General features: G+C 36.5%; 1 protein-coding gene across 12 annotated transcripts in view; it reads right to left on the reverse strand.

Moving 5' to 3' along the window:
• Positions 1 to 471: 471 nt before the first annotated feature.
• The window catches only part of syne1b (spectrin repeat containing, nuclear envelope 1b), a 121,011-nt gene continuing 95,910 nt past the window's right edge, over positions 472 to 25,572 (reverse strand). For 6 of the 12 annotated variants that reach the window (XM_051867412.1, XM_051867416.1, XM_051867413.1 and 3 more), the window contains 29 exons: positions 25,107 to 25,311; positions 24,657 to 24,839; positions 24,137 to 24,283; positions 23,821 to 23,975; positions 22,163 to 22,310; positions 21,956 to 22,050; positions 21,624 to 21,858; positions 19,911 to 20,105; positions 19,211 to 19,336; positions 18,978 to 19,133; positions 18,184 to 18,342; positions 17,450 to 17,616; positions 16,981 to 17,143; positions 16,711 to 16,898; positions 15,901 to 16,051; positions 15,641 to 15,823; positions 14,762 to 14,899; positions 14,496 to 14,687; positions 14,059 to 14,392; positions 13,711 to 13,779; positions 12,003 to 12,145; positions 11,754 to 11,880; positions 10,776 to 10,987; positions 9,110 to 9,310; positions 8,421 to 8,549; positions 8,121 to 8,333; positions 6,554 to 6,646; positions 5,182 to 5,240; positions 472 to 1,417 (listed from right to left, as the gene is read on the reverse strand). In XM_051867412.1, coding sequence (XP_051723372.1) covers positions 1,168 to 1,417; positions 5,182 to 5,240; positions 6,554 to 6,646; positions 8,121 to 8,333; positions 8,421 to 8,549; positions 9,110 to 9,310; positions 10,776 to 10,987; positions 11,754 to 11,880; positions 12,003 to 12,145; positions 13,711 to 13,779; positions 14,059 to 14,392; positions 14,496 to 14,687; positions 14,762 to 14,899; positions 15,641 to 15,823; positions 15,901 to 16,051; positions 16,711 to 16,898; positions 16,981 to 17,143; positions 17,450 to 17,616; positions 18,184 to 18,342; positions 18,978 to 19,133; positions 19,211 to 19,336; positions 19,911 to 20,105; positions 21,624 to 21,858; positions 21,956 to 22,050; positions 22,163 to 22,310; positions 23,821 to 23,975; positions 24,137 to 24,283; positions 24,657 to 24,839; positions 25,107 to 25,311 — 4,816 coding nt within the window. In that variant the 3' untranslated portion in view covers positions 472 to 1,167. The remainder of the gene's footprint in view (positions 1,418 to 5,181; positions 5,241 to 6,553; positions 6,647 to 8,120; positions 8,334 to 8,420; positions 8,550 to 9,109; positions 9,311 to 10,775; positions 10,988 to 11,753; positions 11,881 to 12,002; positions 12,146 to 13,710; positions 13,780 to 14,058; positions 14,393 to 14,495; positions 14,688 to 14,761; positions 14,900 to 15,640; positions 15,824 to 15,900; positions 16,052 to 16,710; positions 16,899 to 16,980; positions 17,144 to 17,449; positions 17,617 to 18,183; positions 18,343 to 18,977; positions 19,134 to 19,210; positions 19,337 to 19,910; positions 20,106 to 21,623; positions 21,859 to 21,955; positions 22,051 to 22,162; positions 22,311 to 23,820; positions 23,976 to 24,136; positions 24,284 to 24,656; positions 24,840 to 25,106; positions 25,312 to 25,572) is intronic. The other 6 variants (XM_051867422.1, XM_051867411.1, XM_051867421.1 and 3 more) reach the window with 5 other exon arrangements.

Consider the following 25,572-nt stretch of genomic DNA (forward strand, 5'->3'; position numbering starts at 1 on the left):
GCAGCCAATCTGCCACTTTTTTCTATCTAGGCTAGCCATATATACTTCATTCTGACCAGGTAGCATTATACTGTGTGCTCGTCTTAACCCTCCTCCGCCCCAGCACCACCTGTTTAGATCTGCTACGGGGTCTCTTACTTGCAGCAGCACTTTCATTGTCACTTTGTTTCTTACGGAGCAAGACTTCGTACTTTCTTTGTAGCAGCAGCAGTTTTCTTTCTGTTTTATCAGGGTCTGTGTACTTGCCTGCTGCGTAGCAGATCTAGTCCGCCAAAACCAAACCTATTTACATTAATATTTCTCATTAATAAAATATTGTTTCAAACTTCTCCGAGAGTTGTCATGACTAAAATGGAAGTATGTTGACAATGAATTGACGGCAGTGTTTAATACAACCCTGTGAATATTATTTGCAAATCAGTTCAATATTTAAGCAGAGATTGCTTCTGGTAAGAAAATAATGATTCACAATTAAATTACATTAATCTTTTATTTTAATGAAAAATACTAATCAGCAGGTTATGTGTATATCATATGTGTATTTTCATTGCAAAGGTTTCTTAGGCCTTAGCAAACTGTACATACATAAATACCCTTTTCTTTGATATCAGTGGTTTACATACAGTAAAGTATATATTCATGACAGTTAACTTGAATATTACAGCAGGTAAGTTAAGATCAAAAATTAAAAATCAACAACAAATTCAATGAAATCAATTATCGTTTTAAAACCAAAGGATGACCACATGCCAAAAATACATATAAAAAATATCTGCAATATAGAGTTCATAAATTTTTCATCTTTTTTTTTTTTTACAAGTTATTAATTTGATAAAAGCAATTCCACACCTTTCAGTTTTTTTCCAATAAATTCGATCTTCCCATGATTAAAAAGGCCTTTAGACCTCTTTCGACAGTACCAGTGTTGAGTTAATATCCTATGCTCTATTTTCCTCCCTTGTGTCAAATATGGAAGAACATCAGTAGAACTAACAACACCTGACAGCAGTTTTCAGTGCAATAGGCTTTGTTCTAACATCTACACAAGACTCAGTGACGTACTGTAAAATTAGCAGCTGTACAAGGACATGATAATAATTCACTTTGGCTGCCAAACTCTTAATTATGTCAGTTGCCAATTTAGGTGGAAACCCAATGCTGAGCTGCTCATATGGGTGGAGGCCCGTTGGTGTAGCTGAGCATGGGGTGGAAGGAGCGGGCAAAGTTGTTAAGTTGGGCACAGCTGTAGTCTTCCTCAGACGTAGGCACAAGACAGGCCACGACCACCACCAGCAGCAGGATGATCTGCAGGGGCAGAGCGGCCCAGAGGACACGCTTTATGAAGCTTTTGCACCAGGACGGTGGGTCTTCCTCTTCAGAATGGGAGGAAACGGATCCAGCGGCGCTGCGAGACCTGCTAAACATTAGACAGCACAAAGAGATGGAAATGCTCAGATGCAAAACTAGGTAAGTAAGAGAAATTACATTTGTTGTGTAGCTATTTCTAAAACTGTAGCTAAGGAAACGGATTAGAAGATGTAGGCTTCCATATTTACTGGATGGAATAATTTTTATATTTATCTCTTGTCTGTTATATGATATTTGGAAACACATTAGCTGCCCAAGCTTGACACAGATAGAGATAGTTTGAAATCTTCAGTAGCATTTAAAAGCAAAAGGGACAGTTTATTCTTTATAAATATGCCTTTTTGTTAAAGCGCTGTTAAACAGAGTGAATGCTAACAGGAAAAAGCACAGCTCAACAAGTATCAGATTAAGGCAAAGAGTTCTCCTTAAAGGTGCAGTATGTAGGATTTCTATCCGCTAGAGGTCACTAGAGGCCTATTTGAGCGCGGAATCTTTAAGTTTGAGCGCGGAATCTTGGGACATGTGGTCTTCACCTAAACGGACGGTGCAAAAGAATAGGGATAGGACTCGGGAAAAAATCATGTTCATGGATGTGATTATTAACGTTACTGTAGTATGAAGCAGAGCAGGACCGAGTGTTGTGGGAGCTGAACGAGGCCGCTGGAGCGATTGCGCAACGCATGCCAAGAGCAGTGGAACTTTTATTATGCCACAGTCGCCGGCGCCGCTTCCGCTTTTCCGGTCATGAGTATGAGGTAACACAGTGCTGTTTATCATATTAGATACATTTAAGAGTGTTGAAAATAATGTTATAACGTTACTCTGTGCGTTCGCTCGGTGGCTGCTGTGAGACACTGTTGCACACTGCAGTAAGCTAGATCGATTTTAGAATATAATATTAAATGCTGGATGTCTTGTGTTGATGAATGGCATGCAGTTCATTTTAAAATGTATTGTATGATGGAGAAAATTCTGTATTACTGTTACTAAAAGTAAAGCTGCATCTGATTATGGCTATGTTAGCTACTTGACAAAATAGTGTTTTTCTCTGAAGCATGGTAAAGCATGGTACACGCAGAAAATCAAGAAAATTAGATTTAAACAATAAGACTAAACGTGCTGAGCTTTACAACAAAGTAGTTTTCTATCTATAAATATATCAAAACAGTTGTTCCCTTGTCTATTAAAATGTGTAATATATTAAAGCGTCTTTGGTGTTTCCATGGTCTCTACAAAATAAAACCGGAAACTGAGGAAGACCGAGGGTTAACGCGGATATGACGCAATTGACAGGTGACTCCTTACACGTCCCGGAGCCTTGGTTAAAATTGCAATTTTCTCACGATTTACAAATAGTTGGAAACATTTGGGATATTCTAAGCACTCAAGTGAACAAAATATATAACACTGGCCTAGTGGTTTTTGGATATTTTACTGCGAAAATCTTACATATTGTACCTTTAATATCTGTGTGCAGGTGCTGTGGCCTAATGGTTAAAGAAATACACTGGAAGAAACTAAATGTTTTATGTTCGAAACCAACAAGGTGCAAACCAAGAATAATCACCATTGTGCCCTCTGAGCAAGATAATTACATCTCGGTTACAGCAGACAAACTGACTAATACTATGATACAAATGACTAATAATAATTTAATCTGACTTCCTTGAAACACTTATCACTAAAAAGTGACTGGAAATGCTAATACAGTCATTAGTTATTCATCTGGACTGCAGATGAATGTTGCATTGATCTCATGAGGAGAAAGTCTCCAAAATATAGAACAATATTACTTCATTATCTTTCATTCTGCGCAATCTCTCTTTTTTGTTTATATAGTTTTGAATATTGTACTGAGCTTGAATTTAATTTTATAAAAGTATCCTGCAATGATCTTAAAAGAAGAATTATCTTATAATAGAAAATCTTAAAGGTATAGTTCACACAAAAAAATGAAAATTCTGTCATCATTTGATCACCCTCATGTCGTTCCAAAACTGTATGACTTTCTTTTCTCTGTTTAACAATTATCTTATACCAAAATATAAAAATTGTAACAAAATGTGGTAATTCCATTGTGAATATGCATCTTTAAAGGTGACATTATGGGATTACGTTTCATTTTAATGGGACAATGATCTAATAATTTTTTTAAACATCCTATAATAAAAAAGATATTTTTATTATAATATAATGGGCCATATTATAACGATCTAAGTGCATGGTCTAAAGTGCACAGCGCAAGTGCACTTAGGGTGTCCGAATCCACTTTTGCTAGTTTAAGGACAGGAAAAGTGGTCGGCACACCCGGCACATGGTCTAAAAGGGTTGTCCCTATTCTCTTAATGAGTCGGGTGTATTTTGGGCAGAACGTGCAATAAACCAATCAGAGTCTCATCTCCAATTCTCTTTAAAAGCCAGCTGCGCTCGCACCATGGCAGATTCGCTATTTACATGGCGGAAAAACTGAACGCTTTTCTACTGAGGAAACGGATCTGCTTGTGCACGAGGTTAAAGCTCGCGAGCAGAACATCTACGGGAAAAGCTGGCTTCCACCAAAGCATTCTTATCTTTATGCACACAATAATAATCTTTTACATTGTAATCCTTTTATTTTTAATATTTGGCATGTTTGTGTGCTGCTGCACTTCCCTGTGTGTATAATAAGCAGAATGCACATGCGTTGTGCACTCGCATATGGGCGCATATTACTAATGTGCTCTTTAAATAACAAAACAAATATTGCAGCATTGACTTTAGACCAGGTTTCAGTTGGTCAATGGCGCAGTCTATTTCAGTTGCCTCAAAATAGTAACACGCCAACAATGTGCCTGAACACACCTCGTTTTCAGACCAGCACGCTCATGGGCGCACAAATGGGTGCAAATGCATTTGCTATTTAAACAACGTGGCGCTGGACTTGAAAATGATACGTTGCGCTTGGCGCCGCATTGCGCTGGGTGTATGATAGGGCCCATAGTGGTAATTTCATTGTGAATATGCATCTTTAAAGGGGACCTAATGGGATTATGTCTTTTACATATTAATGGGAAAATGGTATTATTACAAACAATTATTTTATAATAAAAAAATCTTTCACCATGACCCAATACAACTATTTGTAACTGAATAACCCTTTTTAATGCTGGCATATCATGGGAAACCGGACATTGTCACTCCTTTCAGAACTGTCCCAGCAGCTGAGAACCACTGGAATATGTTATCATGTGTTCTGACTTCTATGTAAGGCACAGTGATGTTTCTCTAGTATGTCATCAAACTGAACGGATGGCAGATTGGAGGAGGGAGAAGATGATTGATTAGTCGGTGAAAGAGCAGATGTAACACACCAGAGAGAGAAAAAGAGAGAAACTGTTGCCAAGATTGTTCATTGCAGACGCTTGCTGAATAGACAAGAAAATGAACGGCTCAGCAGCAAGCAGCCTAGCTTATCTATATTTAAAGCCAAGTATCAGAAAAATACATAAAACAAGCATGATTTTAAAAGGTGTTGTGATGCTTGTGCATGGTGCATGAGCTCCCTTCGTAGTGTCTATCTCAGCTCCCTAACCTGAGCAGTGTCTAGAATCACAGAAGATGATGGAAGTCATCAGCATGAGCCTTTAGGTTGCTAATATTTCTGCATGCATATCATGCTGAATTTCTGGGCCACTGCAAGGGTGGTCTGTCAGGGTTGTAGGACACTGTCCACTTAGGGGTCAACCAAGACCCATTAGCGCTAAGGGCCTACGGTCAGTTCATGGGTTGAGTTCCATTATCTTCCGAGTGTTCTAGAAACCAGGAGAAAGGTACCTGTGAAGTGGACTGCTCACACAGGCTCCGGGCTGTGACAGACTACTTTTGCCCCGTGGCTGTTTGCAATGAACAGGGGGGTAAAAGAAAGAAAGAATGTTTCAGTCCAGGCAAATAAAGACAAAGCTACTGATGAAAGAACCCAAAAAAGAAGAGCACCAACAAAATCAAATGAGGGGGTGACAGCACCTCTATGGAGACAAAGAAACTGGTTCTTCATGACACCGTTCTCAGAAAAATGGCCTTGCCAACAAGGGATTCTTAAATATTTAAAAAGCTTTGAAGACGTTTTAAGCTCATTTCATACATTCACTGGACAAATGGCTTGTTTTCTGAGAGTGACTCAAAATCTGCAGAGAACATGTCAAAGGTCATATTTCACCAAGGAAGTTATGTATTACATAAAGATCATAATGAATCCACCATTAAGATTTTTTTTTGCATTCCGATATTATTTTAATAAGCATTTTACCTCCAAATTCTCATTACTGCAATGCAGAAAAAATGTGCATTATAATACAAAAAAGTAGTATAAAAACATTCAAATTAATTATTATTATATTATAATATATAAAATAATATATTATGTGTATATATATATATATATATATATATATAATATTATTTTATATATTATAATACACAGTATTTATGAAAATATTCTTACATTACAGTAAGACTGTTGATTTATGTTATTTAAAATCATTGTATTACTGTGATGAGAATCTGATGCAAATTCTTATAAATAAAAATAAAATAACAGAATGAAACTATAGGACACATTACAGTAATAATTTAAAGGGAACATGTGCTTAAATGTGATTAAAATAATGTTGCAATGCAAAAAAAAAGGCATAATTTTCTTCATGAAAAATATAATTTCAGACTTTCTTATGATTTTGAGGTTAAATATGACCTGGACATATATATATATATATATATATATATATATATATTTTTTTTTTTTTCCATAGAACCAGTATTCCTTGAAGACTATAGTGTGGGAATCTAGAATAAACATGAATGTGGGAAAATGAGTAGAGGAACCAACCAAACCAGAATTTAGGGATGTGATACAGGTGTGACCAGTTGTTTTAAGGATGTAAAACGCACTTGGAGCAATCAACGGGATGTGGAAACAAAACAGGGATAAATCACATCTCCAGTCCTGATGCGGCTCTTGCATTAGAGGAGAGCATGCTGGGATAGGTTCTGAGTTTCGGAGGAACTCTGAGCAATATGCTAATTAGGTGTCAAGTGTGTTTTTGGAGGCCAAGTTTCAGGGACATTCAAGTGTCAAACTACCGCCTCAACGTGACAAGCAAACACTGATCTCTGAAGGGCCCAACAGAACATGAGCGTGATGTGTTACCGATCGCTGGCGACTGGGAGTGCTGCGTCCAGACACGGGGCTTAGGGAACCCGAAGTATCCAACTCATCAGCGGATGACCAAGATGACAAGTCCTACAGAGATTGTGTGTGTTGAGGAGGGTTGGAAAAAGAGAGTGTGAGGAAACTTAAACTAGACATAAAAACTGGAATAAGTTTAGTATAGCACATTAGGGTTATTATAGTTAACTGAAAACTAAAAGTATAAAAAAATATTTTTGTTACTTTTTTAAATAAAATAAACTTTAAAATAAAATAAAAAAACCCCCCTAAAACTAGTTAGTTAACTTGACGTACTAAAATAAATAAAACTAAAACGGAAATAAAATTAATGAAAACTATATAGGTATTGAAAAAAAACTAATAAAAATGGCAAAACAAAATTATTAAAACTTTAACTAAAATTAAAATAAAGAGGAAAATATAAAACATTTTCACAACACTTTCTTGGCTCCTAGAATATTTTATTGTATGAATATCTGAACATACAATATATTAAAAGAAAAAACAGCCTCTGCTTTAAAAAAATAAATAAATTCTAGCTTCATGTTATCTTTTTTATCAGCACTTGAATTTAGGAACGTTTCATAAAAAAAGCAACATTTTAAACAAAAAGCTGAGAAAATCATGTTCTTTTTCAAAGATTACAATGTGCATAAGCAATGCTTTTATCACTTGTTTCTGCTCCTTTTTTCCTGTGTTTTGATCCAGAGATTCTCTACTCTTTCAGAAGTTGTGTAATAGGGCCAAAGACGGAAAGCCATCAATGGCGGAAAGTGTTGTCTCATAAATGATGGAAAATTCTGTCAATGGCGGGGAAAGAGTTGATTCATTTCCAGGCACACTGCCCAGCTAATAAAAAAAAAAAAAAAAAACGCTATTTGGATTTTAATAGGCAAATACTTAGGAGTCTACGGATGGATCATTATTACAGTGATTATTATTTTTCTAGCATGTTATATGTTTGGCAACAGTTCTTTTAACCCTTAAAGATGGTGTGTGTAGCTTTTCTTATCTTAAACACCCATGTAGGAAGATGCATCATGGCTATATTCCAGGATGACAATGTCAAGATTCATCAGAAATAACATCACAAAATTTATTTCCATCAAGAGGTACATAAATTTTTGGTCAAGATCTTGTATTGACAATGCAAGAGGTGAGCACTCTGTAAAGTCTCCTCCAGCACATCCCAAAGACTTTCAATGAAATTAAGGTCAGGACTCAGGGGTGCCAAATCATGTGTAAAAAATGCCTCTTCATGCTCCCTCACAGACATTTTTTTTTACAATTTGATGAATCTTGACATTGTCATCCTGGAATATGGCCATGATGCGTCTTCCTACATTGTTGTTTAAGAAATGAAAAGCTACACACTCCATCTTTTAGGATTAAAAGAATTGTTGCCAAACATATAACATGCTAGAAAACATCCATAGACTTAAGTATTTGCCTATTAAAATCCAAACAGTGATTTTTGGGACAGGCAGTGTATTATTTTAGTCAAAACAGGCAAACTGTGGACATCCATGTTTTTGTGACAACTTACCTGCTGACTGCTGGTGATGTCTAGGGTCTTCTGTAGCTCTCTAATGTCTCGTGTGACCTCCTTCAGCAACAGCTTGAGACGGTTCCCGATCACATGCACCTTCTCTTTGGCTTCCAGACAGTCACTGCCTTCCGAGTGGACCAGCAGCTGAAGGGACATGTCCTGCAGGGACGCCACCTTCAGCTGCGTGTCCAGCAACTCTCGACGGATTTGCTGTGGAACAAGCGGTGTTTAATCAAAACAAGCCAAGCAAGCTGTAACCCAAATATGCTGTATAAACAGAAAAGAGAAATCATTTACCAGAAGCGTTTTGTGATGCTCCTGTAGCGTATCGCTGTCCTGAGTGTGGTCAATCGGGACAATCTCATTCCTCCTGCGATCGATATTCTCCAGCCACAGAAGGAGACCGTGACTCATCTCGTGGAAGTCCTGAGCATTAGGAAAAACAAGAATCAGATGCTTTTACATCATCTGTGTTTTTAGCCCCTAAACAATTACACCTTCCTGCATCATATTTGCTGAATGAAATCCAACACTTGTTTCTTACTCATTTTGGGGAGCTGATTCCAAAAATAGTGTCTGTTTTGTTCTAGCATGTCACACTTTTCACAAAATAGTCAGCATTTTTGGTGTGGAAATCTTGTGTTATCCCTTAAGCAGCAGAAAAACTCCCACAAAGACTTCTGATTCCTGTCTGCCTCTGAGCCAGGTTATAACTATTTGTTTATTTGTAATTCTCAGCTGATTTTCTTGTGTATAACATTATTTTATGCCTAATCCTGATTTCAAGGTTAGAATTGTGGCCAGTGACAGAACTGTGAAAAAACTGTACATGTTCAGGTAAATAGGTAATAGACCTTTTTCTGCAAATCAGCAGCATTTTTTCAAGATGCAGAGCTGTTATGAAAGCAAAATTTATGAATGTCTTCTCAAAGTGTACATCTTCTTATAAAAGCTTCAAGATCAGTTGTTGCTGAGGTGTTTCTTGCCTGGCACTGCATGAGAGCGTGTTGGAGAGCATTCCTCCACTCATCCAGAGAGCTGCTCAGACGTTCCCAGCGGTTATTCATCTCCTTCAGCCGTCGCTGCAGGTCTCTTGCCTCCTCGCTGTCCGACTGCACAAACTCAGCGCTGCAGAGGTTAATGGACAGCACAATGGCCTTACGCTTATCCAGAGCCTTCTGCAGCTCCTGCGTGGAGTCACAGGTCAACAGAGAAAAAAGTGTCAATGATGAACAAGCTGGACAACAAACAAACAACAAAACAACAACAAAAAAGATAACCCTTTCAAACAAAAACAGTTGTTCAAAAAATGTGGCATTCGTGATATTTATAGTATTTATTACAATTTTGAATTAGCTTTTATTTTTATGTTATCATTTTAATGATCAACATGATCAAAAATTTGCTAAAAAAACAATCTGCTACATGCCTTCTTTCGTCTGATTGGTAGTTTATACTTTTTTCGCAAGTAAAAAGCCCTTTATAGTATAATTGTAAAAATGTCCACTTTCAGGTCATGGTTCACAGTCTTTTTGCTTTTAACCATATAAATATCAGCAACTGCACCAAACTGCATATTTTTGTCCAGTTTTGGGCCTCTGAATAAATTTGAGGTGCTTTTCCTCTGCGAGTATGAGCTCCAAATTCTCACTATTTTATACTATATGAGCCATAAAAGCCTGATGGGTCAAATTTGATACTCAACAATAAAACATATACAAACCTTTTTTTTTAAGATTTTATATGTCTAAAGGTTCAATAAACTGTTCAATAAAAAAATAAAATAAAAAAAACATTTCCAAAGCTTTTCCAGGTTCAGTTTTAGTAATTTTGTTATGTGCTTTTGTCATGTCTATATTTCTACATAGCATCAGTTTTAGTAATTTTAGTACTTAAACCTATTGGTAACACTTTAAAATAAGATCTTATTTGTTAACAGTTTTTAATTGTTAACATTTTTACAGCGTTTATTAACTTTGCTAAAGTTAGTTCTGTCATGACAACTCTCAGAGTGTTTGGCATGGAAATGGATATGACAATGTTGATATGTTTTGGCGAAATAGATCTGCTACGCTGCTGCTGTTGGTTATTCCTGCTGCTGCTACAGAGCAAGTACGGGACCTGCTACTGCCAATACATACACGACACACTGCTGTGAGCAAGTAAGACATGCTGCTGCTGTACAATATTGCATACATGAATCACCCATAGCAGATCTATACAGGTGGAGCTGGGGAAGGGGGAGGGTTTCTGAAAGCGTGCTGCACTGCTACAGCAAATGCTGACCAAGTATTTGAAGGTTGAGCAGCAAGCTCATTGGCTACTGATACAGCAGGAACCAATCAGCTGTGCCCTATAGAGAATAATGTGATTGCAAGCAGATTGAATTAAGGACCTCTTAGCCTGTGCCATCCAGAGTTTTAGGACAGAACTTAATTGAAGTATTTAATAGAAATCTTTATGTTCATTTTAGTTAACAGCACATTAACTAAGGTTAACAGACACATGTCAACAAATGAAACCTATTGTAAAGTGTTACCATTGTGTTTCAGTTAGTTTTTTCATCTAATATTTATATATTATTTCAGTTTTATTTCAATTACTTTTCATTGTAAAATAAGATAGTTAACAATAATAACTGAAGTGTCTGACCTTGAGTTTCTTAATGCGTAGTTCGATGGTCTGTATGTCCGTGCTGAGGTCCTGTCCCCGCTGCTGCTCCAGCTCTTCTTCTGCCTGGTCCAGCCAGCTGCAGATGCTCTTCAGGTCTGAGTTGAACTGCTGCCACTGCTGCATGTTCTGCTTCATGCGCATCTCTTTACTGAGAGCCTGAGCCTGCAGCAGCTCCCAGCGCTCGATCACACCTGCACAATACAAATGACAACATCTGTTCAGAGCTCTGCATCACTGCTTATGTCATCTGGGTTACACTTTATAGTAACAATAATATTTAATAACATTAACAATCATTATTACATCGTATGGTGCATCAGACACAAGGAAATCAAAATCCACCATTCATTATTTTCTTAATAAATGCTTCTGATATTATTCAGTGCATGCTATTCTAAAAAATGTTATTTAATCCAAAATATATGCATTTAGCTGCGTTTTCATGATAAAATGCAATCTTTAATACCACGTCTCACCCACTAATAATTCATTTTTTCAAAACATTAAATTTAAAACATTCAAAATAGTTTGAAATGTTATGAAACTTTCATATAGACCTTAGTCACGTTAGACGCCATATTGAATTTAACATGGATGAAAATGAGGCTGCTTTAGTCATATAAAGGTCCAATATCACAATTTTTTTATTTTTTTTTGAAAAACATTGCTGAACAATCGTATGTTGTTAAACAACAGTACAAATCATTGAATACACTGCACTTGCAGCCTTGTTTTCATTCCTGTCAAAAAATTAAATTTGGCACTACCCTAAGGTCTATTCTATATTTCCACACATCTAGTATCTTATGCAACATATATAATGTTTATAATGACATATTCAGCTTTTTCCCTCTGCTCTATTGCTTATATAGGCTACTAACAGCATTAGTTTTAATGAGAAGTTTGAAGAATGCATGTGTTTATATGCATGGCACAGTGTATGATATGGTTTTGTACCTGAGGTTTGGGACTCAGAGCTGTTGGGGTTGACGAAGCCTGATGTCTTGTCTTCCTCGTCTTTCAGCTCAAATCCCACTCGCTTTACTGCATCTATGCTGCCACGGCATTCTTCAAGAAGACGCATCTGATAAAATAAAATATAACAAACAAGTCATTTTATTTATTTAGCAAATGCTTTCTTATTCAAAGCACATTTTTACTACAGTGACAGTTCCCCAAATATAGTCCTATAGTGTTTTCACTTACATAACCCATGTAGGTGGCATCCAGCTCAGGGCCAGTGGGAGTTCGGCTGCGTATGATGTTCTCCGTCTGCTGCAGATGGAAGCAGCTGGTGTTAAGAGCTTTATCCAGTTGTCTGATGTGAGTCTCCAGTGATCCGGTGTCACCTGTAGAGGAACACCAAACACTTATCAGTGCAGGAACAACAGGAAGTTGCTCTGAGCTGCATCTGTGCATTGAACTGCACTGTAGTTCGCAGGCCTGATGCAGTGCATGATCAAGAGATGGACATCACAACATTGCTTTCTCATTAGTCAAACATACTAGGTTCTTCTAATCAAATGTATCATTAGTCAAAGCAGTTTACAATCAGAGTGAATTTATGCACTCCTCCAGAATGCCATTCATATAATATTGTATGTTTGTTCACCATTATTTGTCTGGGGAGGTCAATTAAGAAATATTTTCTTATTTACAATGATGACCTGGCATAATGGAGATTTGATAGTTATGGGCCGACTAATTGGATGATATTTGGCATTTTGAGATGACTTCTTGTGTTAGTTCTGAAAACTGGCGACATCAAGCCTTTTTTTTTTTTTTTTTGCATTATGATCATATTTTCAAGACAATTAAACACATTTTCCCACAGAATTGTCATTTGTGTAATAGAGTATCAATTCTTCTTAATGTAATGCAAAAAAAAACATTATTTAAATTTTTTAGTATTTATAAATCTCATTTATAAACTAGTGTTGTTATTGTTAAGTATAACTATTAAAAATATTTTTAATTGAAATAAAGCTGAAATAAAATAAAGTATAAATATTAGATGGAAAAACTTAAAAAAAACTTGATGCCTTGGCAACTAACTGAAATAAAATAAGTTTAAAGTAATAAAATTACTAAGCTAAAACAAAAATAAATTAAAATAAATTAATTAAAGTTAAATAGAAATTTAAAAAAAGCTAATGCAAATGATAAAGAAAACAAAGTAACTGCAAAATGAAAACATAAAAATAAAAGCCAATTCAAAATAATAATAAATAATATGAAAGTGTATACTTAATATTAAAATAACACTAATTTAAACAAAAATCCTTGTATTACTGTATTTACTGTAATGCAGTAAAAAAATAATGTACAACAGCAATGTGAATCTAATTCCAAAAAATATGTATGTTTAACAGTAATGAGTAATTTTATTGTCATGAAAATAATGTCGAAAATAAATAAATGAATAAATAAATAAAAATGGAATGGTCCACAAATAAAATTCTCTCCCATTTTGACCCTTGTGACCTCTAGATATCGGCACCGGCCATTAAAAAAACCCATATCAGTCGACCACTAATATTTAAAGAGTAAACACTTAATTTAAATGCATTCGATTTTTAATTTCAATTGTTTATTTGCATTTTTTGTAATTCACAGTCTGCTCTGATTGTAAAATACTGTGAGTAATGCTGTCGATTTGGAAATCCAAAAGCATTAGAAACCAAGGACGAACACCATAGTGAACTTAGTGGGCATCAACCTGTGACACTACATGCAAACACTGGAAAACTGATTATACTGTGTGAAACAACACAAATCAAAAGAAGGGTTAGAAAATACAGCCGATGGTCGCAGCACGCGTCTCTGTGCTTTGATTAGGTTTGTGAGTAGAAACTAAAGATCAGGCAACAGACTAGTGAGCGAGTCCCAGATTTCTGTGACTGCTGTTGCCTACCAGCGCTGGACCTCAGAGTTTGCTCAGTAAGTTTTAGAAATGCCTCAGGACTCTCTGGAATCACTACATCTGAAAGAAACATATACATGCATACAGTACAAACATGATTGAATGCTGAACCACACTAAAAACTTTTCAGGTCAATCTCACACGTTTCATTTATATTCTCTTATTACACAACACTCTGAAATGCTTGATTCTGATTGGTCAGTCATTCCCCAATGATGACCGTCGCTTCGTGTCGGGGGTCCCAATCACTCCATCAGTGTTTACTTTGCAATAACAACTGTCTGGATCCCTTACTTATTCTATCTTATGTGTTTATTGGTCTAAAGAGCCCACACTGACCTGAGAGGGCAGATGCTGAGCCCTGCAGGTATCCATCCTCTCCTTGATCTCCTGGTTCGGAGGACAAGGCTCTGCTGGCGCTCTCCAAACCCCGACTCAGGTCGTAATCGTGGTCCCACTCTAGAGGGATAGAGTCCACACTGGCCGGAGTGTCTCGACCCGAGCGTTCGGCCCGCAGAGGAGCGGCCAGCGACGCAGACCGACTGGAGGAGGGCAGAGGGGACAGAAAACCGTCACCCAGACGCTCGCTCCACGGAAAGCTGGACACGTCAGCAGTTTCGTCCAGATCAAACTCCCGGTCCGAGTATGATACGTCATGTTCTTCGTCTGTGAGCTGGATAAAAAGTTATGATTTTTTTAAATATGAAAATAAAATGAATGTAAAAAGAATGCAAGAAAATACCAGTCAGAAAAAGCATCTGATGTATTCAATGTACCGGTAATCTGATAAGTTTCTTGTAGTAGCGTTCCATACGTCCAAACACTTCCTGGCAGTAACGCTGCAGTTCTTCAAGCTCTTCTTCGATCACAGCAGCATCTATCGGTTCACTCTTTTCTAGAAGAGCTTCACCCTGCTGGAATATGTGGTCAATCTTGGCTGTGTTCAGAGTGATCTCTTGCTGGAACGCCTGGACGGAGCAGAAAACCTCCATAAGAGAACGACACAGGAGAATATATGCAGTTCTAAAGAACAGATGCATACCCTCAGCTGTTTGATTTTGGCCTGGACGTCACATTCTGAGAAATGCTCAATGTTGGTTAATTGCAGGTCCATCTCAGTCAGCCAGACCAGGATACAGTCTCGTGCCGTCTCAAACTCCTCCCTCTGACATATAAAGTGCTGTGGTGGGCATAAAAAAATGTTTTGTGATCAAAAAACACATTCAGAGTAAAAGATCACTTGTATTTACCCAAATGGACTGCAAGGTTAATTTAAAAAATAATACTACTAATAAATAATGCTTTAAATAATATTTTAATAATAATTACATAAATTAAACATTAATAAAACATGTATATTATAATATAAATGTTTTAAATTATATATTTTATTAATAATTTTATGAGTAATTATATTAGTATGTATATAATATTAATAATAATAATTTTATTACTACCACAATATTTAAAAGTTATATAATACTATTTATGTAAACTTAAATTTTAAATAATAATCCACCTTATATCATCTAAAAATAAATAATAAAATAATAGGAAAGTTTAGCAGTAATTTATCTTTAAGACAGCTCATGATATTTTTTTCTATTTAGTTCTATATTTCAATACAAAATATTTAACTTTTAATGCTGAATGCATAGACATGAATACTTTGTTCATGTCTATAGTTTAAGTTAAAAAAATTAGTTACAATTATTGCTGGATACTATTATGCATTTGATAAATTAACTTTAATTTAACTTTAACTTATTTTGATGAGTAGTTATTAGACAGAGATGGAATGTTTTATTAGTATGAATATAAAATAAGTTCTTTTCACAGATTTGTGTTAGTATAATATACATTGATGAATGTCTAATTTTAGTTTAAATGTTGGTGGAAAACTAATCAAATGGCTCTGTACCTTTAACCTGCGTAGGACCGAGGACACTCTTCTCTGTAGGTTATCCCAGCGCTGGTTGGCATTGTGGGCCATTTCTCGCAGACTACAGGCCACGTCAGTGCGATTCTCACGTGCCAGTCGCTGATACTGTTTATTGATCAGCTCCAGCTGTGTCAAACTTTCATGCACCTGCCGCTGGAATGTCTGTAAAAGCACAGAAATGAGTGTTGATATAAATCTTTTCACTAATATTACCTTCATTTAGTTTGACTGAATCTCACCTCAAATTTCTTGAGCTCCTCTTTGGCAACAGTGTAAAGGACACCTGAAGAGTTTGGCAGTGCGGCTGTCTTCTCAGACATCGTGAGCCACTCCTCAAAATGCGAGAAGTCATCAAGAAACTTCTGCCAGAGGCGCCACGTCTCCTCAATCCTTTCAAATGAGCACAATTTAGGTTTAGGTTAATTGATATTTAGCAGATACATAACACATGTGGTGCTATTGTTGTTATCATTTTTTTTTTAATAAAATAAAATAAAATAAAATAAAAGTGAAGTACTAAAATTATTAAAACTAAAACAACTGAAATAAAAATAAAAACAAAATCACTAAAACTTAAAATGAAAATGGAAAAAGCTAATTCAAAATAATATTCAAAATATAATAGCATATAAAGAATACTAAAATAACACAAGGCATACTACCATAATACTCATACTACATTCTGCAGTATGCATCCTGGGCACAGTATGCATATTTTTCTGAGTAGATAACCCAAGGTGACCTGATGCACTTGTCAAAATGTGCAGTGTACAAGTGAACATGCCGTATCCCACAATACAATGCGCTCAATTTGACCTTACATTTTGAGAGTGATGATCTAGCCAGAAATCAGGTTGTAATATCAATCATATTAAAAGATACACATTTTAAATAAAATGACATTACAATGCAAAAAAGCTGCTTACTGAACGCACAAAAAAGATATATAGTATATATCTATATAGTAAATAGAAAATATAGTAAATATACTATATATAAAAGTAATATATAATTTTATATAGTAAATATAAAAAATCATCTGGTCATACTTGAGTCTCCTCTCCATGGACATGGCACAGATGCTCCTCCAGCGGCGGTCCAGGCTGCGTGTGGCCTGCTGGATGGAGTCACACTCAGCATCCGTAGCACAGGCATCACAGTCGTGCAGCAAAACCTCACACAGGTTCAGCACAGACGCCACACCTGTGCTGTGCTTCTCGATGTCTCTCTGCAGCTCCTGGACGAAGAACAAAATGAATGTTTTATCCAGAGTAAACGCATAAACTTAACAGGTGTATTTTTGAATGCATCATGTGTACCTGCTGCAGATCCAGTTTCCTCTGGATCTCCTGGTAGTCGCAGGTGTCGTAGACGATGGGACGGGACAATTCGGTCTCAATGTGGGCGAGCCAAGTGCGTAGACTATTCATGTTCTTATCCAACTGCTGAATGGCCACTAAAGTCTCCCGTAACTTCTTCATCCTGTAAAAACAAAGAAATGTTCAACACCTATATACAGCATACTATTTTATACTAAAATCTTTTAATATTCAAATTTATATTATATCGTTAAATTTATCATTTTAAAAACAGGAGGCTTATGAGGTAGGGAGAGGAAAATGTACAGTAATCGCAGCACAATGCGGATTTAAACCTGCATCTCCCTCATGATCACCATGGCTCAACATGACTGCAGCATGTGCGATCCAGCATTTTAAAGTAATTCTGACTAAATATTGTGTAAAATAGTGAGGATAATGCCAACAGATCCACAATGCAGTGTGTTACCTGGCCCCCATGAGGTCGAGCAGGTGCTGCCAGCGTTCGCTGACTTTGCTGAGTTTGTGTTCTATGTCAGAGGCTTTGCTCTCATGACTGGCCCGAGCTAAACGTTCACCCAGCTGCGTGAGCTCATGTTTATTCTCCTGAGCCACCGCCACCTCCTCCTGATAGTCCTGAGAGGCAAAGAGACAGTGCTGCGGTTAGATAGAGACATTGATAAGCATTCACAAAGTTCCTCATTGCAGTTTAGAAGTTTATAGTTATAGTTTATACAATTCAGTTAAATTCTAGTAGCTTTTGAAGAAGTGGCTATCGTTATGTTGTTACAAACACCTCATACAAAAAATGGGTTACAATGTTTTCTCAAAAATACTGTATGAGCTACAGTTGTTGTACATGCTATATTAAGGTATTGGGCAACCCTAACTTTAATTTTTATAAAACAATAAAGTAAAATGAAATAAAATAATATAATTAATTATGAATATTATGATTTAAAAAAATATGTTTAAATAAATTACTTACTTATACATTGTTATATATCATTTAAATAATATATAATACATAATAAAATTATATTTTACATCATTTTACATAATATAATTAATTAATAATTTATTATAAAATATATATAATATAAAATATATAATAATATAAAAATAAAATAACAAATATTTTAGTGATGAGCATAACAAGAAAAGAAATGAATTCAGTGGCAAAGATTTAGATTAGATTGTTACCTTTCGTAGTTTCTCAATCATCTCTTCGATGCTGATGTCTCCATTCTGGGATACTTTGCTTTCCATATGCGTCAGCCATTCACACAACTCCTTGTATTTATCATTGAAGATGGCCCATTCATTCAGCTTCTCACTCATCTGCTGTCTGCGCAGACACAACTGCACAAACAAATGCACAAAATCATAGTCCTTCAGAAATTACAAATATGTCTGTGCATTTAAGCTTAATTTAGGCAGTTTAAATCAAACATTCAGCCACAGCATCTTTCTGTAGCCTCATAATTTGCAAAACTAAAGTATAAACAAAACGCAGTTACGCGTGTCCAAAAGAGAAGAGTTTCTGACAGTCTGTATGTATATACCTACAGTTAAATCTGTCTTGTCAAACGTTCACTCACATCCTGTGGTGTCTCAGCTCACGCACCGGATGCCACAAAGAGCGAGCACGAAAAAATCATACTTGCTTTGCATTCAAGTTTCACTTTGAGCTAAATGCTGGTGCTTTGCATTACTCTCTACAAGCAAAAAACATATGGTAGTATATTCTGCAAAACATACTCTGATGCAGTAATGTTTGAAAAAGGAAATTTAACTAAAGCTGCACAGCAAATATCTACTCTGTTTTCTCTGCATTTAATTATGTGTTTTAGAAGACTATCTGTGGATGTGTTTTAAAACCCTATGGTGCACAGATAGCATCCATGTGAATGTGCCTATGATGATTTGAAAATGTCACCTGCACCAACAATAATGGGCATATGTAGTAAAACAGCACCACCTAAAGGCCATTGTACCTGGTGACAGATCTCCTCCCACTGACGGTGCAGGAGTTCAATGCGTTCCTGCAGCACACGCAGATCCTCTGGACTGATGTAACTGCACAGAGACTCCCTCAACACCGTCAGATGGGTTAAATCCTCCTTCCAGCCGTCAAACGTGCTCTCCAGATCCTGAAAGGAATGTAAAGTTTATTTTCCATCAATTCATTATTATTCAGTTCCACATACTGAATCTGAACTTTGCATACCTTGCAGCGCATTTGTTCAGACTGCAGCTCCTCATGACGATCTGGGAGTGGCTGGGAAAGCTGTCGTTTAAATGCTCTCAGTTTTTCCAGAGATCCACCGATACCTTTTTCACATTTCTCCCAATCCTACAGAGTTTGAATCAAGTAAAATGGTTTTATAGTATCATGCAGTGCTAAACTAATTTAGTGACATCTGATTTACAAACAAATCAGTCTTGTGAGCTAATTCTATGTAATGATTGGTTTGGCGTTATCTGAGAGACAAATTAAAAAAGAATGATATGGAAGTATAAGAAAGCAATATTTGACAAAATTAGGCTGACAGCATCTAACTCCACAATTATTTTAAACTAAAACTCCCTAATTTAACTAATAATAGTGTTATAATTTAACTAATAACTATTGTTTAAATATTTTATTATTCTTATTATTATTTAATATTTATATTTTAGTTTATAATATAATTGATAATTTATTTATATTACTTATATTTATATAATTACTGTAATATTTTTATATTTAGTAACTATACTTATTTAAACACAAGCAATAACACAAAAAACGTCTAGGAAAACTAAAATGAATCAATTTTTGGAAGAATTTTTTAGAAAGAAAAAAAATCATTAAAATTATACAGACATGTAGCAATAAAGACTGCAAATAAAGTCAACCGGTGGCGCTATGACATAAAGAACTCTACCCTGAGCAGGACAGCCAGCTCTTTCTTTTGCTCCTCCAGGCGAACGTTGGCTTGTCTCCAGCGCTCCTGTATGTTGAGCAGCTCCTCTTGTAGAGCCGCCTCGGCCCGTGTGTCAGCAGACAGAAGCAGCTGCCGCCCTGCCTCCACCGTTAGGATGTAACTGCCCTGCTGCCTAAGCAGAACCTTCTCCCTCAGCTGCAGAAACAACAGAGCATCAGCAGGGGTTGCTAACAGCCATCACAAAATCTGAACCAGTGGTGTGCGCGGTGGTGTTTTTAAATGAGGAGGCAAAGTCCTCACTTTTATATATATATATATATATATATATATATATATATATATATATATATATACACACTGTATATCAAATGTAAATTTATGTTATTACGGTTGGTGAGGTCTGAACGCGCTCTGACAACGGAAGTGATGTCTCACATTCATTGAAGTATAAGCGCGAGACATCACTTCCGTCATCAGAACGCGTTTTCAGACCTCACCAACCGGATGCGCAAGGCAGTTGGACATAGTGGTGTTTTAGAGGTGAAAAATGATATAAATACTGTTTGGTTTCTTGCACAATCAATGTGTCGTCACAAGCCGCAGGGTTTAATTTGGATTTGTCTGTACGTGTTTTTTGACTCTTATAGATAGAGTTAGCATTGACAGGTATTATACAACTGACAGACTGCAACGGTTGGAGTTAAAAATCATCATTTGTGTTCTACTGAAGAAACAAAATCACCTACATCTTGGATGCCCTGGGGGTAAGCAGATAAACATTAAATTTTCATTTTTGGGTGAACTATCCCTTTAAGTCAATAGGGACAGAGGAGGCAAGCCTCCCACTGTAACTTCACATGCTGGTGTAACTGTTGGACACTGTTACTTTATAAAAATGAGTGACTTTTACACTTTTTAATGTCACATTTAGTAATATGTTTTTGTTTTTGTAATATCGATTATTTTCTCATCCAGTTTTTTGAGGAGACACTGCCTCCTTTGTCTCCTCGAAGAAAATGCCCCTGATGTGATCCTGGGGCCTAGTTTAGAAAAGCATGCGTATAATGATCCTAAATGTGAACTTACATCCTATATGTTCCTATGAAGGATTTAAAAAATGTCTGTATGCACAAAAATGCATCTCTCTATATAAATTGCGGTTTATTTTTAATTAAAGCGCAATGTGAACAAGCCATTCAATTTTGCCAATAGAATGCCCACAAATATCTCTTTATGGTTTAGAAGAAATACGGCACTTATCATCATTGAGCAATGAAATCCAAGCTCACTCTCTGCAAATGTATGTGTGGTAGGCATGGCCTGTTGCACATTATATTAATGTATATATATATTAATTGCAAATTATATTAATGCAGTGTTATTTTAACATCACTGAGATACTATAGATACTATTAGTTACTGTTAATGTAGTTACTTTTTTTTTAAATACATCTATGTAGGTTTTATGAATTTTTATTTCAGTTTTAGCTTTATTTATTTTGCTACATCAAGTTAAACTCACTGATAGTAAAATAACACTAATGTGTCATCATTTTCAGTACCAAGTATAATTTTTTCCAAGGAAAAAATAGTAGTACGTGTTAGTATATAAAATTATTATTATTTTATTTATTTATTTTTATATAAAAAAAAGTGCTAGTTGTGTGGTGTGGAGGTTACATATGAGGTTCTCAGAGGTCCAAGGATATTTACCTGAACTGCGTCCAGCATGGCTCGTGCCTGCTGTAGTGGGACAGGTGCGCCTGCCTGCAGGGTCTCGGCCTGACGAGACACTTCCATCAACCATTTCCGAAGTTTCTCCCCCATCTCCCTGTAGCGCTGCCACTGACGCAGGAGACTGTCTATGATGCCCCGCCGCTGCTGTGCGCGTCTCACCACCCCCTGCCACTGGTTACTGAGCAGAGCTAGCTTCAGCTTGAACTCATCTCTGGAAACACGGTCACCATGAGTTTCAAATATAAGCACATATTATGAAGTATGCTGATATCTTGTATAAGCACATATCGGATGATGATGTCCCTCACCTGTCGTCCACCTGTCCCTGCTCCAGCATTCGCTGTCCATCGCTGATGATGGAGTGAAGGATCTGCTGTCTGCTGAACATCTCTGCCTGAAACAGCTGTAACAGACAAATACAGCTTTGTTTATTCACATTGGTCATTTATTAGTATCTAGACAAGATTTGAATTGCGTGATTGACACCTAAATGTCTCCTGTCACACACAGCTCACCTCATGAGCTCTCTGCTGCTCCATCAGGCTCTGGAAGTTTCCAGAAATCTCCACTGCAAGTTTCTCTTCCGTTTGCACCAGGAACTCCATCCACGTCTCACACTTCTCCAGAAATGTCTGCTGCTGTAGTATGAGGGCCTGAAGTTTACTGAGAAGAGAATTCACATACTTTAGAAGGTAAACAGACACTTGACAATATCTACTATTTCATTCATTCACCATTTCAGTCGTATCTGACTCTTAGTGATTATATGGGCCATCTCATACACGAGAGACTGTCTATGAATTTTCCTGGGAATGATTTTTTTTCCAGGGTAGGTTGCCAGGTCTTTCCCTAATATCTACTACAGTATATTGTATATTCCCATAAAGGCCTTTACATAAAGATGGGGATTTAACTCCAAAAAAAGTCTAAAGGGTTAGTTTACCCAAAAATGAAATTTATGTCAGTAATTACTCACCCTCATGTTGTTCCAAACCGTAAGACCTTCGTTCATCTTCCGAACACAAATTAAGATATTTTTGATGAAATCCAAGGGTTTTTTATCCCTCATAGAAAGCAACGTAATTACCGTCCTTCAAGGTCCAGAGAAGTAGTAAGACATTGTTAAATTAGTCAACGTGACTACAGTGGTTCAACCTTAATGTTATGAAGTGACGAGATTACTTTTTGTGCGCAAAAACAAAACAAAAATAACGCAGTTCAGCGCTTCCGTGTTTACGTCCGAACGCCGGCTCAGTATTGAGTGAGGCTGTTTACATGAGCACCACATCGCATGCGTGTAATGCTGATTTTGGAGCCGGCCAACACGGAAGCGCTGAACTGCATTCACTGCATACTAGTCTGACAGGGTAGAGAGGAAATTGTTGAATAAAGTTATTTTATAAAAAATTATTTTTTATTTTTTTGTGCACAAAAAGTATTCCCGTCACTTCATAACATTAAGTTTGAACCACTGTAGTCACGTTGACTACTTTAGTATGTCTTTAATACCTTTCTGAAACTTGAATGACAGAAAAATATCTTAATTTGTGTGAAGATGAAAGAAGGTCTTACGGGTGTGGTACGACACAAGGGTGAGTACTTAATTACATAAATTTCATTTTTGGGTGAACTAACCCTTTAATACACACATTTCTAAGGCCACTAAATAATAAACATGATCAAAACATGATTGATAGTATATACTTTTTTAGAAAGTAAAAACACCCACTTTCAGGTCGTGATACATGTCTTTTTGCTGTGAAATATTTACTGATTTTTATAAAGTAAATGTAAGAATAACTTTTATATTGTTGGCAGTATTTTAAGAACATTTACTGGACTTAATCAACTTAGGCTTATATCATTTAAAAAACAAAACAAAACAATCATTATTAGACTTTTGAGGAACATTTATTTGCTAATCTCTCAATCATCGTTGTATTGCATTGCATTATATGTTTTGCCCCCCACAATAAAAACTACAGAGCTTCAGAATTTCATTACTTTTTGGTCAGATTTTTTTTTAGAGCTTGTCAAAAGCTTCAATAAAGTGTTTCATTTAAAAAAAAAAAAAAAAAAACATTTTTCTGACTATTATTTCAATTGTCAGGATTTACAGGGTTAAGAAAGGGTTAAGAGAATGAAATATTCTTCATAATTAGCTGGAGCTAACCTGAATCTCTCAGTGGTCTGAGCTGAGGTGGTGGACCAGATCCTGTTAAGGTTCTGCATGCGTTTGATCTCGGAGTCGTTGAGAGGGAGTCTGTAACCCAGTTCATTCAGCCTCTCCAGATCAGGAGACATACTGCTGAACTTCAGCATTTGTTTCTGCAAAAAAAAAAAAAAAACATTTTATTTCAGGTTTATTTCAATTAACAAAAACAATTTTAATAGTTTTAATTAACAATAAAAACACTACCCTGATTTCTACATATTAGCATTAAAAAAATTCCTATCTCAGCATAATTTGTCCATTCAGGTTTGCATACCTTGAGTTCCTCCATGCGGTTCCAGATCAGTGACTGGTCAGAGGAACCGTTGGGATCCTGGTCTTTCAGAACCTCCTCAGCTTCCACAATCCAGCGGGACAAAGAGTCCAACTGTTCGTTAAACTTCTCATAGTCCCGAACTCCAGCCTGGGAAATAAAAAACCCTCAGTACCAGACACTAAAACACTCTCATACAGCAATGAACCGCTTTGGTATTTCTGATTATTTATTTATTAATAATCAGCTCTGTCAACATTAGAATTTACACCTGCTGGCTGTCCAGCAATTGTTTTGTATTTTATTTTATTGAGTTGTTTATATTGAGAAATGGTTTTTATGTAGTGTGTTATGTATTTTAACCATATATTTCTTTCTAGGGTGACTTGTAACATTCTGTCCAGGGAATACAGATGAAAAATAGCCTTCGGCTAATTCTGGTGCATTTACAGAAATGTTTTATTAATGTGCAATGTCCCTGTTAACTAAACAAATAAAATAAAGTAAAATTATCTCCACTCACCTGCAGCGCAACCTGCTGTCTGCTCAAGCTCTGCTCCACGGCACTGAGGCGTTGGGTGAGAGTCAGATGGTCAGACTGGATGGAGGCCACAGCCGATGTGTCTACCTGCTGTTTGAGCTGCTCTCCCAGCTCCAATAAAACCTGCAGAGATGCCTGGACAGGAGCCTGAGAGTGCAGCAGCTCCTGAGGGAACATGGGATGAGAGGAAATACAACTTGAAATGGATTCTACATTCTTAATGAGGGTGAATATAAAACATAAAACTTAACAGAAGTAGTTGTTATCCCTCTAAAACGTATAATGCAATGCTGTAGAATAATAATGTAAAAGTATTGTTCATGTCTTATTATAAGTCTTAGTTAATGTTAACAAATGAAACCTTATTGTGAAGCGCAACCACATAACCATATTTACGTGCACACACAGACAGACAATCTGAGTTTCACTCACAGAACAATCTTGAATCCAGGTGGACACTTCCTCCTCAGTGATGTCTTTGTGGCTGGCTGTCTTGAGCATCTGGTTTGCTCTCTCCTCGAGTGTCTGGACGCTGGAGCAGCTCTGTCCATAAAGGTCCTTATAGCTCTGCCACAGCTGCAGGAGACCCTTACTGCTCTTCAGACGCTCCACAATCTCCTCCTGTAGACTATTCCATCTGAATACCACAAAACACAAATGCATAAGACATTGACATTACAGGTTCAACTTCACTTAAAGATTACCATATTATTTTACCATGCTATGTACATGTTTCTCCAAGATACTTCCAAAAATATCATAGTACTACCATGATTAATGTCCAAAAAACAATTTGAATTGTCATTGCACCTTTTGGTACTTTTTTGTTAGTTTGTCAAGAATCATTAATAATTAGTAAATACATGCCTTCAATGTAAAAAAAGTTAAAAAACATAAT

The sequence above is a fragment of the Ctenopharyngodon idella genome, chromosome 17 (assembly GCF_019924925.1).
Source record: "Ctenopharyngodon idella isolate HZGC_01 chromosome 17, HZGC01, whole genome shotgun sequence".
Taxonomy (NCBI): Eukaryota; Metazoa; Chordata; class Actinopteri; order Cypriniformes; family Xenocyprididae; genus Ctenopharyngodon; species Ctenopharyngodon idella.